The sequence below is a fragment of the Rattus norvegicus genome, chromosome 8 (genome assembly GCF_036323735.1).
Source record: "Rattus norvegicus strain BN/NHsdMcwi chromosome 8, GRCr8, whole genome shotgun sequence".
Lineage (NCBI taxonomy): Eukaryota > Metazoa > Chordata > Mammalia > Rodentia > Muridae > Rattus > Rattus norvegicus.
Genome location: NC_086026.1, coordinates 37,794,930 through 37,809,380, shown reverse-complemented (window position 1 = coordinate 37,809,380; position 14,451 = coordinate 37,794,930). Strand labels below are relative to the sequence as shown.

Genomic DNA, 14,451 nt, shown 5'->3' with positions numbered 1-14,451 from the left:
AGAGGAATTCCTGGACCCAGGGCGTTGGCAGACTGGCCCTTCTGTGGATAGGCTGGAAACTGAAACCAAAGGGCATTTTGCCTTTTTAAAAATTTTTAATTTTTTTGTGGGTTTCTCAGTGTATAGCTCTGGCTGTCCTGGAACTCACTACAGGAAGAGGCTACCACAACTCAGAGAGATCTGCCTGTCTCTGGGATTAGAGGCACACACCCCCATGCCCAGCTAAGGGACCACTTCCTTTTTTAAGTTCTATTTATTTCTACGTGCATCGGTGTCTGCCTGCGTGTCTGCTCGAGGGTGCCAGATCCTCTGGAACTGGAGTTGCAGACAGTTGTGAGCCACCATGTGGTTGCTGGGAATTGAACTCAGGTCCTCTGGAAGAGCAGCCAGTGCTCTCAATCGCTGAGCCATCTCTCCAGCCCCAAGGGACCTTAAAAAGCAATTGGCTTTAAGCTCCTTGCCAAAGTACAGTGTCCTGTCTGAAGACAGGTGGTGAGAAGCTCGAGTTCTCCCCAGGTTGTACAACTCTTCTCACACCCTGTGGCTGAGGAGGTCCTTAAATCTCCCGCTCTCTCCTCTCCTTCCTCTTAGGCTGTGGCGGCCTTTTGAGTGAAGCCCAAGGGACGTTTAGCAGCCCCTACTATCCAGGCCATTACCCGCCCAACATCAACTGCACATGGAATATCAAGGTAGGAGGGGGTGGCGGTGAGTGCCACAGGACTTGAGGAAAAGCAGGAGGGGAAGATGACGTTAGCGACCCAAAGAGTCCCGTTAAGGGGACCCACAAGACTAGGCTAGCTACCAGCCACATCCAGACTTACGCCCTAGCTCTTTGGTTGGGAACGGAGAGGACCTGGGCTACTTCCTTGTCGTCTCTGCGACCGCTTGCTGCTGGGTAAAGTGAGGCTGAGGCTCTGTTTCTAAGAGGTGTTGTCAAGACGACCTCTCAGAAAGCGAGAAGAGAGCAAGCCCTCGCATAGCGGCAGCGCCTCTGGGTGCCGCTCGCATCCTCCAATCGGAGGTCTTTCCTTAAAGATGCCGAGACACCATCCTAGCCTTTCAAAGTAATGGAGTACAAATCCCCCACTCATTCATTTCCAAGTTGCAGTTACCCGCGGAAAGTGTCAGGCGGAGGACTCCTGGAATAAATAGGGGCGGGAAGAATGTGTCCAGTTGCCCACGCTCGGTGTTCTGCTTGACTCTTAGTTACTTAATACCCTTCGGGCTGTCACACTCACCGTGTGTATCACAGGGCTTGCATTCAAGGAACTCTTACTTAATAATGGACCTCAAATAATAGCTCTTTTGGATAAACCACAGAAAAGCTAGAGAGTCCTTCCTGCGGGTGAAAAATGTAAAATTTTGGTATCACGATTATCGTGATAAAACCGCTATGTTGAGGGTATTAAGACTTGTAGACCATTGCGTTAGTGAAATAAGCCAGGCACAAGAAAGACAAGGGTCACATGACCTCACTCATAGATGGAATCTCCACAGGTTGGCCTCTTAGAATCGAGAGAGTAATGGTTACCAGAGAGGTTGGGAGAGTAGGGAGAAGGGGTGGGAGAAGCAGATTAAGGACTGGGGGGATGATGTTCAGTTAGACAGGAGCCAGGCGCTCTGCTGTGTATCACAGAGGGACTGACTAGGGGTCCTGGTAACTACTGTAGACCTCAAAAAGCCAGAGGAAAGTCTTTACTATTTAAAAAAAAAACATGAGTGTTTGAGGGGGTAAACATATTTAATCTGATTTAAGTATTATGCAGTAATAATGTATATAATTTTATCATCATTATGCCAGTTAAAATAATTAAAACTTAAAAACAGGAGAGCAGGGCTGGAGAGATGGCTCAGTGGTTAAGAACACTGACTGTTCTTCCAGAGGTCCTGAGTTCAAATCCCAGCAACCACATGGTGGCTCACAACCATTTGTAGTGGGATCTAATGCCCTCTTCTGGTGTGGCTGGAGACAGCTACAGTGTACGTGTAATAAATAAATAAATCTTTAAAAAAAATAAAACCAGGCGAGCTGTTTATCATATCTATGTATGTATATATGTAAGAGAAGTCTTGGTGTGCATGGGGTTCGTTCAGGACCCCATTCCCCTCCCGTGACTATCCCTTGTGTTAAGAAGTACCAAAGAGGCCAGGGTCCCCATAGCATCTCTCTGTGCAGGTGCCCAACAACCGGAACGTGAAAGTACGCTTCAAACTCTTCTATCTGGTGGACCCCAACATACCAGTGGGAAGCTGCACCAAGGACTATGTGGAGATCAACGGGGAGAAGTGAGCCCCTAGGGGTGCAACCACCATCCTGGATGTTGGGAGGGCTGGTCCCAGGCACCCCCAGTTGTCTGGTTGCCAACTGAACCTCCCTCAGCCTCACTCTTGCCCTCTAGGTTCTGCGGTGAGAGGTCCCAGTTTGTGGTGAGCAGCAACAGCAGCAAGATTACGGTCCACTTCCATTCTGATCACTCGTACACGGACACCGGGTTCCTGGCTGAGTATCTCTCCTACGACTCCAATGACCGTGAGTGAATGCGACTGCTGATGGCGGGCGGTTGGCGGGATTGGCGCAGGAAGTCCTCTCTGCTCTGTTCTGTCCTACGCTGTGCTTCCTCCGAGAGGACGGAGACTCAGATGCATCCCACTGCGGTAGCTTTAGAGGAAAGCAAGTCTGTTTACTCCAAAAAAAGGCTGGGCTAGGGGTGTTGCTCTGTGTTAAGAGCGGTTGCGAGCCTCTGGGTTCGATCCGCAGCGCGAGAACAGGAGAATGAGAGCAAACGCTGGTACATCCTGTGCTTCTCGGGGCTGCTTCCCATGGTGCTTCTCGGGGCTGCTTCCCATGGTGCTTCTCGGGGCTGCTTCCCATGGTGCTTCTCGGGGCTGCTTCCCATGGTGCTTCTCGGGGCTGCTTCCCATGTGCTACAAAGGAGCCCTAGGACCCTGCTTACCAACTTCCTGGGGCCACAGTGACTTTGGTAATCTGTGCTTCCCCTGAGAATCTATTAGCCTTTTAGGATTACTTTGGAGTGTTGAGACATTAGAAAACACTATTAGCTCCGTGAACAGCAATTCGTTGGCCTACAGAGCACTGATTGAGTCCCATATCTAAAATGCGTGGGACTAGACGTGTGGTGGACTTCAGGTTTAAACCTTTCTGCACGTACACCGTGGATCTTGGAAATAGGACCCAAGTCTAAACGTGGAATCTGGGGCTGCGGAGAAAGCTGAGATGGTAGAGTTCTTGCTGCCTAGCATGAGGCATTTGGATCATCAACACCCACACAGAAACTGGGTTGTGTGCCCATAACTCAGAGCCGGGGAGGCAGACACAGGAGCCTGCTTGTTAACCAGTATAGCTGAATCGATGTGCTCCAGGCTCAACAAGAAAGCCTGAATCCCCCCCCCCCCCCCGCAAAAGGTGGAACAGGATTGAGGAAGACCTTACTTACATTGCCTTCCTGCCTCTGTGTTCACAGACGGATATGCACCCATAGGCACAGGAATATGTTCACATATGGCATGCACACACACACACACACACACACACACACACACACACAATGAAGCTCAGTTTTTTTCTTGGGCCTCATCAGAGCATCATATCAGCACACCTGTGTTTTCTCTGGTCACATGAGGTCACATGGGGTCACATGAGGTCAGGTATGTGCCTTCCCACCTGTGGCATCATGTCAGCTCTGAAAAAACCTCAAGTTCTGCGGCCTTCTGGGCCTGGGTGTTTTGTCTGAGGGATGTTCAACCTGCAGGTTTTTTTTTTTTTTTTTTGGTTCTTTTTTTTTTTTCGGAGCTGGGGACCGAACCCAGGGCCTTGTGCTTCCTAGGTAAGCGCTCTACCACTGAGCTAAATCCCCAGCCCCCAACCTGCAGGTTTTAATTTCAACCCTGTATCATGGAATAACCCTTTGGAAGGCATTTTAAGTACTGAAAGTCACGTTTAATTTAAAATGTAACTGCAGGGGCTGGAGAGATTGTAAGGGCCTCAGAGTTGGATCAGGACACCCCATGACCAAGTTCTCATACCAAAGGGGATTTATTTGCCCCAGAGAGATAAAGGGCAGGGAGTAAGGGACAAGAACAGCTGATAGAGGATGAGGAAGAAGGGAACAAGGGAGAAGGGGAAAGGATATTTGCCCTGGAGGGACAAAGGGCTGTCTCTGGACTGAGAGGAGACAGATGTAGCCCATAGGCAAATGGTGGTTTATAAAGGTCCAAGGGGAAAAACCCGTTAGGAAGAGGTGTTTAATTTTAACTGGCCATGTTAATTAGGTGAGCCAAAGAGGGCTTTTGAGTGCTGAATACTTCAATACTTTTATAGCTGGACCTTGTGGTCAGCCTCAGGAAGAGGAAGTAGCCCAGTGAGGGAATAGACCTTTGGAGCTAGCTTTAGGAATGTAACGGTTTTTAGCAACGGAGAAGGAAAGGGGTAAAAGGGCAAAAACCTGTCTTCAGGGTCTGCCATGCTCAGGCCTCTCTGTGTTTGTCCTCCTCTGGCCTGTTAGAGCCCCCTCAGAGACGGTTTAGTGATTAGGAGCACTTGTTGGACCAAGGTATGGTTCCCAGCACTCACAAGGTGGTTGGTTAACAAGCACCTGTTAACTCCAGTTTCAGAGGATATGCCGCCCTCTTCTGGCCTCCATGGGCACTGCATGCAGGTAGTGCATAGCCATGAATGCAGGCAAAACGAACAAACATAAAATGAAAACCAATAAACCTTAAAAACGCAATGCAACTGGCTAGCTTCCAAAAGCCTTTCTGGATGACCAGATAGCACTGTCAGAATGTACTCGTGACTGAAGTTGTGTTTGTGCGGGGTCAGTGACAACTGCTCTGTTCTCCACTCAAGGAATAATTGTCAGGTTTCTCCCAGTTTCGGGAACTTCAGATCAAGCGTTAGCGTGAAGGAAATGCTGATGTCCTTTTCACTTGGCTAGGACATCAGGACGCACGGCTCTGTGTCCCCCACAGGCAGTGTGCCAAGTCACAGGCCTCTGTTTGGGGAAACACAGGACCGTGGAAGACCAAGCATGCAGCCGGCTTCTCTCCCCCTCGGCTGTACTCAGTGCAGTCCGTGGTCAGTGCCACCCACCTGCTGCTACCCATTCTGGCTGCTGATACAAAAGTCCCCCTTGTCAGATTTGACTCTCAGTGTCTACATCTGCTTGCTGGCTGCTAGGGAAAGAGGGGGCAGGCATGGATTCCATCCCTCTCTCTCTACACCCCTACAGCATGCCCAGGGATGTTCATGTGTAAGACTGGACGGTGCATCCGCAAGGACTTGCGCTGCGATGGCTGGGCTGACTGCCCGGACTACAGTGATGAGCGTCACTGCCGTGAGTCCCACTGTAGTCTGCCCCAGCCCCCTCTTTCTCGCACCGTGCCCTGTCCCCTCCTTCCTCCTCCTACTCTCTCCTACCCTTTTCTTGTCCAATGGCACGACCTTCTCCTTCCCTGGTTTTGCACTGTCCATCCTGGCAAAAAGACACAAGGCTTTTTGTCCCCCTGCCTCCCTGCCGTACCCCCCACCCCCATGCCATTGGAAATCTTGGTTAGCAGTCAAGTGTCTGTCAGCACTGACAGCTAGTGGTGCAGAGCAGCTCAGACAGCATCTCTGGCAATTGTGACTGCCCAGGCTGCCCCTGGGAGCCTCCAGCTGACTCTGGCTCTCCCATTATAGGATGCAACGCTACCCACCAGTTCATGTGCAAGAACCAGTTCTGCAAGCCCCTCTTCTGGGTCTGTGACAGTGTCAACGACTGTGGGGATGGCAGCGATGAGGAGGGCTGCAGTGAGTATCTTGGGGTCAGGGGCTGCTATGGTTTCCCCAGTGCCTGTTCAGCCTAGTGAGTTAGGGCATTGTTGGAGGTTGTTAAGGATCTGCGTCTCCATAGGTTGTCCTGCCGGGAGTTTCAAGTGTTCCAATGGGAAGTGTCTCCCTCAGAGCCAGCAGTGTAATGGGAAGGACGACTGTGGAGATGGGTCTGACGAGGCCTCATGTGACAATGGTAAGACCCAGTCCTGGCTGCTCTCCCGTGAGGGAAGGTCACTCTTCCCACTAAAACCACACCCCAAGGTAGGAGCTGGTCTCAGGCCCTATGGAGTGCTCGCAGAGATTATCAACCCAAGTTTCCTGTGTATTAAGCCTGGGGAGAATCTTCCAGAAGGTGGAGGACCTGTAGCAGGGCTGAAAGGACAGTGGACAAGGTGGATGGTGGTGACATAACATGCGCGTCCTCTCCCATAAACAGTGAATGCCGTCTCTTGCACCAAATATACCTACCGCTGCCAAAATGGCCTCTGTCTGAACAAGGGCAACCCTGAGTGTGATGGGAAGAAGGACTGCAGCGATGGCTCGGATGAGAAAAACTGTGGTAAGCAGGGCGACTGTGCATGGTGGGCCGGGGTGTTTCCTGTGCAAGGTACGCAACTGGGAGAGCAGCCAGGGCTGGAGATCTTACCAGAGCCTTACTCACACAGCCTGGTATCCACTCAGAGGGCACCTCTGTCTGGAGGAAAGGAAGACTTCGCCACTTGGCACAAACACACAGCATGTCAGCACCTCGGGGACATAGCTGACATACTGGTTGCTCCATAGACAGACAGATAGCCATGGGCGAGTGGCTTGGAGGAGAAAGAGCCCAGCTGCCCAAGCTTCATCCTCACCCACCCGTGCCTTAAGCCTGTGTGTCCTAGGAGAGCTGGCTGGATGCCTTCATGTTTCTCCGTGCACTGTGCTCCGAGCTGTATCCCTTAGCAAGTCGTAGCACATCAAGCCTGAGAAAGCAGCAGGTGTCTAGGATGTACTCGTGCAATATAGCATGGGGTAGGGAGAGGGGGATGGAGGAGGATGGGAGATCTGTGAGAGATAGGGACACTCTGGCGCTAGTGTTGCTGTGCACACCCAGTGGAGATCCCTGAGCCGAGCCTCCCCGTGCATAAGGAACGCCCCTTTGATGTTGAGTGGCTGCACTTTGGTTCTCTGTCCCCTCTCCAGACTGTGGGCTGCGATCCTTTACCAAACAGGCTCGAGTGGTTGGTGGCACGAATGCGGACGAGGGCGAGTGGCCCTGGCAGGTGAGCCTCCACGCTCTGGGCCAGGGCCACTTGTGTGGGGCCTCGCTCATCTCTCCTGACTGGCTGGTCTCTGCAGCTCATTGCTTTCAGGATGAGACAATTTTCAAGTAAGTATCCAGGTGTGCAGTGAGGTGTCCTGTGTCTGAATTCTTGCCAGGGTAAGCTGGCACCAGAGCAGGGTGATGGAGGAGTGGGCATCCCAGATAGGACTTTCTACATAGCTCGGGTTGTTCTGGTACTCAGTATGTAGACCAGGCTGGCCCGGAACTCACAGAGATCTACCTGCTTCTTGCCTTTCGATGCTGGGACTGAGGGCGTGCTGCACCATGCCCCACAGTCACTGTGTGCCACCCCTAGACAGTTCTGTATCTGCCCCTACTTTACAGGTACTGCTTGGAGAGAAGAGGGCATTTGTCTAGGTTTGCACAGCTCAGTGGTAGAGCCTGACTCGTGCCCAGGCATCGACTCCAAAGCCTACTTGGTTACTTCCTGCTTTTCATGGCTCCTTGGGATTGGTCAATGAGGAGCCTTGATTCAGTCTAAGCTCACAGTTGGCTCTGGGGCAGGTTATTCCCTCTCTAGGCCCTGACGATGTGAGTTCTCACCCTTAGAGTCGGGAGAGCTAAAGGTGATAATTTACCTGTGGCCCAGCACCGTATGTAGCACACAGTAGGTCTGTGTCTACAGGGAGGGTTCAAATTGGTCTCTCAGGACAAGGCAGGCAGGTGCCAGAGTCTTCGAGGTCAGAGAAGTAGCAGGAAGAGGTAGGTAGGTTTGAGGCTGGGGCTAGTCGTGCCTGACCCCAGGCTCTCTGGCCATTGGCCACAGGGGTCTAAGAGGAGACAGACGCGGGGGAATTTCCTAATACTTGTCCATCCTTTGAAGGAAGGTCTGGTTTTCCTGTCAGCAGCACACTCTTCTGCAACAGGGGCATGTGAACCCTTCCCCCATGACCATCCTTTTGCATAGAGGAGACTTCCATTTCCACATTTAGTTTCATCTCCGAAACCGTCCCTTTGTGCTTCATGCCCGCTCACCCCAATTCCCACCCTTCGGGGTTTGGCTGGCAAAACTGTAGCTGAGTTCAAGGCCGTGCTTCGCTCCCTCCTACCTGCGTTTGTCACCATCCTGTCCTCTGTGGGATGCTCTGATTGGTTCTCACGTCTCTCCTCTCCGGTACACTCTGAACTTGACACAGGCCCTAGAGCTTTTCTCGGAACGTCATAGATGTCCATTCACGACTGAGTGAGTGAGTGAATGAACAAATAGGTGGATGAGTAATCAGAAATAAATAGATACGAGAATAAAGATAGAATAGGAGGACATTAGAAAGAGCCTTGGGCTGCAGCCCTGGGCCAGTGGTTAAGAGAGCGTACTTCTAGAGGACCAGAGTTGAATTCCTAGCATCCATATTGGGTGGTTCACAACTGCCTGTGACACCAGGTCGGGGGGGGGGGGGGATCTGACACCTCTTACTAGTAAGAGAGCTTCCCTCTGCCTCCTGTTCTGTGGCAGCTGCCTTAAGTATGGTGGGTAGCCGTCTCAGTCTTTGTGAGAACTTAGAGCATTGCCTGAGGGGTCATAGCCACCCACCGATTTGTGACTGCTCTGCCTCCTCTATGCCGTCCCAGGTACTCAGACCACACCATGTGGACAGCCTTCCTCGGTCTGCTGGACCAGAGCAAGCGCAGTGCCTCTGGGGTACAGGAGCACAAGCTCAAACGTATCATCACTCACCCTTCCTTTAATGACTTTACCTTCGACTATGACATTGCCTTGCTGGAGCTGGAGAAGCCGGCAGAGTACAGCACTGTCGTGCGCCCCATCTGCCTGCCTGATAATACCCATGTCTTTCCTGCCGGCAAAGCCATCTGGGTCACAGGCTGGGGCCACACGAAAGAAGGAGGTGAGTTTCAGGCCGGACCAAGACCTGCAGAGGGTTTCTGTGGGATTTTCGATGTTCTGACGTTTTCCGTCCAAGATATACCTTGCTGTATATCTGACCCATCAGCAGCCGCCATGCTGTGCAGTCTGGTTACTTTTAATGGCTACACAGTATCCTGCCATCTGTTGTCAGCTACTGACCTATTTATCTGTCAGCCGCAGGCTCTTGGGTTATTTCCTAACATTGCTTGTAAACATGACCAGTGGGGAGTATCTCCAGTGAGTTTTCCCCATGTAGACTGGCCTGTCCCAGGAGCTGCCTGCCTCAGTCCCTGGCTTACTGTCCCCACAGGAACTGGAGCACTGATCCTGCAGAAGGGAGAGATCCGGGTCATCAACCAGACCACCTGTGAGGAACTCTTGCCGCAGCAGATCACCCCACGAATGATGTGTGTGGGTTTCCTCAGTGGGGGTGTGGACTCCTGCCAGGTGCGTGGCCTTACAGGGGAGAGAGGCAGAGCTGGAAGGGGAGGGATCTTAAAAGGCTGGGGAAAGGCCGGACCTGGGAGAGGAAGGGCAGTGCAGAATGCAAAGGGAAGGGGCGGGGCTAGGGAAAGAGAAAGGCGGGGCGGGGGAAGGGGAGAAGGAAGCTAACAAGGCTGGAGCTGGGGATCGGTGGGGCTGGGGAGAGCCTGGGCAGAGGTAAGCAGGAGTCAAGGGGAGGTCAAGCTGCTGGGAGAGTTTAGGTAAAGGCCTCATGCACAGGATTCGTTTTTTGCGCAGGGTGATTCCGGTGGCCCCTTGTCCAGTGTGGAGAAAGATGGGCGAATCTTCCAGGCTGGTGTGGTGAGCTGGGGTGAAGGCTGCGCTCAGAGGAACAAGCCAGGCGTGTACACAAGGATCCCTGAAGTTCGGGACTGGATCAAAGAGCAAACTGGGGTATAGAAGCATGGACAGACAACCCACCATGAACTCGCAAAGGGATGCCCCCCACGCGTACCTGGATACAGCAGAGGATCGCTGAGGACATTTGTGCTGTGGCCTCTCCCCCACATCCCAGACTGTGAACTGCTTCCCTAGGACTCAGAATCCTTCCCTGAGCTTCCAAAGTGGGACCCCTCAGGAGTTGGCCAGAGATCTTCTGTGCTGGTGGCCCAGCCCGGGGTGGGGCAAGGATTTGATGGCAGCCTTCCCCTCTAACCCTGAACTGGGTAAAGACGATGCTTTCCTGGAGAACTGCTTCCAGACTCTAAAGGAAAACTATCGTCGCGCTCCTGGGGGCCCTATGGGCAGAGGGGCTGCAGGGTCTTTCAGGAAGCTCCAGCCCTAGGGACCCCAGAAAAGAGTGGCACCTATGGCTGAGTTTGTTTTGCTGGTATTTGAGAGTAAAACATTTTATTTCTTTTTAGGTAATTTTGTTTTTCTTGCTATACTTCTATTACACACACACACACACACACACACACACACACACACACCCATCCCTTCTATAAATAGTTCCCTTTGCACTAAACTGGGACTAAATTTCCCTAGCATAGACTCTGTTGCAATATTGGGTGCAGACCCCAGGGCCTTGTCTCCCCTAGGCCAAGGGCCGTCTGTCCTTAGTTACAACAGGCGCTCACTTTTAAGCCAGGGCCCTGACTGTGACAGACGTTTGGTCAGGAGGGAGTTTGGGGAAGAGGAATCATGTAGAGAGAGGGCACCATGACTGTCCCAGCCTGGCCCTACTTGGGGAGAGAGGACAGGCTGTGGTAGTCATGGTGACATGTCAGAGGAAGAGGAAGGTGCAAAGTGTTGTGCTTTCAGTGCAGAGGTGGTTATATGGCTGTGTGCACGCACATGCATGCATACACGGTACGCATGGACACAGGGTCCAGCATGGGGGTGGGTGGATGAGTTCCAGTTGGGGGAACCGATGCTGCATTAGCAATGGCTGCCTAGACCTCCTCTGCCGTCCTTTTTTTTTTTTTTTTTTTTAAGATTTATTTATTTCATGTATGTGAGTACACTGGAGCTGTCTTCAGACACACCAGAAGAGGGCATCAGATCCCATTACAGATGGTTGTGAGCCACCATGTCGTTGCTGGGATTTGAACTCAGGACCTCTGGAAGAATAGTCAGTGCTCTTAACTGCTGAGCCATCTCTCCAGCCCCACTTCTTTTTACTTTATAAAATAGTCTCTCCCTAGTTGAAGTGGTCCAGGGAGGTAGGGCTGTAGATCTGGGGAGAGGTTAGAGATCTTTCGAAAGACCCTTAGAAGGCTCCTGGGGCCCTCCCTGTGTGGGCTGAGGCTGAAGAAGGGGTGGCCTTTGGTAGATGTGGAGGTGTGTGTGTCAGCGTCATGAAGGAAGCCAGCTCTGCCCACCCTTTCCCCAGCTCATGCCTCCCAACCGTGCTCCTGGACGATGCTGTTACTCGACATTGGGCTTGGTTAACACGAAGTTGAGACAGTCGTTCTGACTGCCCGTGTGGAATTAGCACTGTGTCTCTGATTCTAGCTAGAATATTCTCCAGGACAACTCACCATGTAAATGTCCTTCCTGTCCTCCAGATATGGTTGCTCCTTCCATATCACTAATATGGGACAGAAGGATTGAGCCAGGAACTACATGTGCGAGCTGATTCCGTGTGCGTGCGTGCGTGTGTGTGTGTGTGCGCGCGCGCGCGTGCGTGCACGTGTGTGCATAGCTAGCTCAGACACATGTGATGTCAGGGATCCTGGTGCAGCCTGGGCCACCCACATAGCACCTCAGTGTCCCTCACAGCTGCCGTCCACAGTAAGAAGTCACTCCCCAGTAGCAAACGAGTAGGCAGGGCTGCCTGACCTTGCTGTCTCTAGCCCGGCTGTCCTAGGTTAATGGAGTCGCTGGACTACACTTCACCCGGGAACTTGCTACCCTTCAGGGCTACTCTCCTCTCTAGTGGCTCTCAAAGAGTGGTCCTTGGGCAGGAGCTTTGAGATCCTGTGGAAGTCACAACTTCCCACTCTTTACATAGAGCTCCTGAGACTTCATTTTGGGGGTGCTGGCAGGAGCAGCTCACTCTGGAGGCCTCCCGAGGGTTCCCAACGTGGGTCAGAGCTGAAGAAATGTTGCTAGCAGGGGTTCATGCTACTCTGACTTGCTACGCACTAATGGCCATTGAGGGTCCCACGTGGTCCCTGAGCAAGGTCTGGTGCTCTTGATCCCACAGTGCTGGGTCAGTCCCGAAAACCCTCTTGGGACGACAGCTACATTTAATCCCTAGGAAATGAGCCAAATGTCGATGCCTCCAAAAGCGATTATGGAGGACTGGCAGGACAGTTCAGTGGGAGAACGTGCATGCCACCAAGCCTCGTAACCTGAATTCTGTCCCTAGGATCCACATAGAGGAAGGGAAGAGGACGCGTTAAAAAGGAGCAGACCTCCCTCGGGTTGTCCTTTGTACGATCTATGCTGTAGCAGACACACAGAGAGAAATGCACGAAAAAAACAAATACAATCATACACAGGTTATGAAGCCAGGTCTGGCCTTTCTGTTGACAGATTAAGCAGGCTAAGGATGGGCTGGAGAGATGGCTCAGCGGTTAAGAGCACTGACTGCTCTTTCAGAGGTCCTGAGTTCAAATCCCAGCAACCACATGGTGGCTCACAATCATCTGTAATGAGAACACATCTGTAATGTGTCCCAGGACAGCTACAGTGTATATAATAAATACATCTAAAAAAAACCCAAAAAACCAAAACCAACCAACCAACCAAACAAACAAAAACAGGCTAAGGACCCAGAGCCAGCAGGAACGCAGACTCAGTACTGAGAGGGACGAGTCATTAGTGCCACCCAAGAGCTGGGGAGACGAGGTGCCACAGCCCTGTGGGGCCATTGGCTACACAGGTCTGCAATGGTATTGGCCCATCTTACCTTTACCAGGTGGGGGCGGGGAGGGGGTGGCTCGTGGCCCAAACTGCCCTGCTGTACACATTTGCATTCTCAATTCACAAACTCTGCACTGGCAGATGATTCAGTTTAATTAGTGTAGGCTGCTGTAGCCACAGGGCATGGGATGAATAATGCATTCTGAGACCATTCACAGACCCTGCAGCCCGGAGAGGTGTTGAAAGCTGGAGAGAATTTTACTCTACCTAAGGCAGCTAGGCAGGGCTGTCTCCCCTGTGCCTGCAAAAGCACCGGGCTCCATCTCCCCTCTGCCCCCCCCCCAACCCCGTACTCGGTTCCACTCTTGCCTTTGAACAAGGGTCTGAATATTTTATTTTGCTCCATGGACTCTGTAGCTAGCCTCGTGCACTCTGTGCTGTTCCCTGGACAGCCTGGTGTGGGGTCAAGGGCAGGTTGGAAGAAGTGATCATGGCAGGTGAGATGTGGCATCTAATATCTAACCACCTAGCTTCTGTCACATTACACAGGTGAAAGTCACCTTAAGATCCGGCACTGTAGGGCTACTTGGCTGTAGCTGGATCTGTAGGAGAGGAGGCAGAGGCAAGGCGAAGCTGGTAGCCTCCCTGATCACAGACTGTGTGCAGCTGGGCTTCCTGGAGACAGTCCAGTATTACGACTGGCCTCATCAGCTTAGCACACACAATGGAGTTGTTCCCTGGCTGGCCGTCTTACGCTGGGACTCTCAAAACAATTCATCCCCCCCCCCCCCCAAACTGCCTTGCATCTCAATTTCTTTAGTCACCGAGCAAAATCTTAAAAGCACAATGGACAAACTCAGATTCCGTTTGCCCCTGCTTCCATCAAGGTTCTGCAGGGGACACCGGGAAATAAGTTAGAGAACAAAAACCTAGCAGAAGAGGGAAGGTTCCAAATCCTGGGTCTAGGTTTAAGACTGGATCACGGGCTGGTAAACGGTCTTTCAGGCATTTGGCCACAAGGTGGCGATGTTGTGCTGTCACAGAAGTGAGAGCGCCTCAGGAGGTGGGACCTCTAGTTTCCAACTACCCTTCAGTGCAGTAGAATTGGTACCTGTCTCAGGGTTAGCATCGAAGGGGCCCCAGTACAGTCTTGCTCTATTCAGTTTTCCAGCCCTCTGTCTGCAGGCAGGGCCTGCTGGACTCGCAGCACTAGAATCCGTCTTGGGACCACAGATGCGACTTCGAGTCAGATGTTGTCTCTAGGTGAGACGCAGTATCCCATGAGACATAAAGGGTGCCTGTCATAGCTTAGCTTGGTGCTTACCACACATGGGCATGTCTCTGCGCGCGCGTGTGCGCGGACACACACACAGACACAGACACACAGACACACACAGACACACACAGACACACACAGACACAGACACAGACACACACACACACACACACACACACACACACACACACACACACACTTTAGGGGTGGGTGGTGTGAGGTATGTTGGGATTAGAGCATGCCAAAAGACCTGGCTGTGTCACAGGGCACCTCCTCTGAAGCAGCATGCGGGGTGTCTATGGATTCTAAGTCTGTGCCATGGGAATCAATGATGCAAC

The 14,451-nt window shown here is 52.1% G+C and overlaps 1 protein-coding gene across 2 annotated transcripts in view; it reads left to right on the top strand.

Annotated features, from left to right (window-relative positions):
• Nucleotides 1–10,387, top strand: part of St14 (ST14 transmembrane serine protease matriptase) — a 40,888-nt gene extending 30,501 nt beyond the window's left edge. For both annotated transcript variants that reach the window (XM_039080660.2, NM_053635.2), the window contains 11 exon segments: nt 592–689; nt 2,177–2,286; nt 2,400–2,530; nt 5,250–5,354; nt 5,699–5,809; nt 5,913–6,026; nt 6,270–6,392; nt 7,016–7,202; nt 8,727–9,001; nt 9,332–9,468; nt 9,763–10,387. In XM_039080660.2, coding sequence (XP_038936588.1) covers nt 592–689; nt 2,177–2,286; nt 2,400–2,530; nt 5,250–5,354; nt 5,699–5,809; nt 5,913–6,026; nt 6,270–6,392; nt 7,016–7,202; nt 8,727–9,001; nt 9,332–9,468; nt 9,763–9,924 — 1,553 coding nt within the window. In that variant the 3' untranslated portion in view covers nt 9,925–10,387.
• Nucleotides 10,388–14,451: the final 4,064 nt, after the last annotated feature.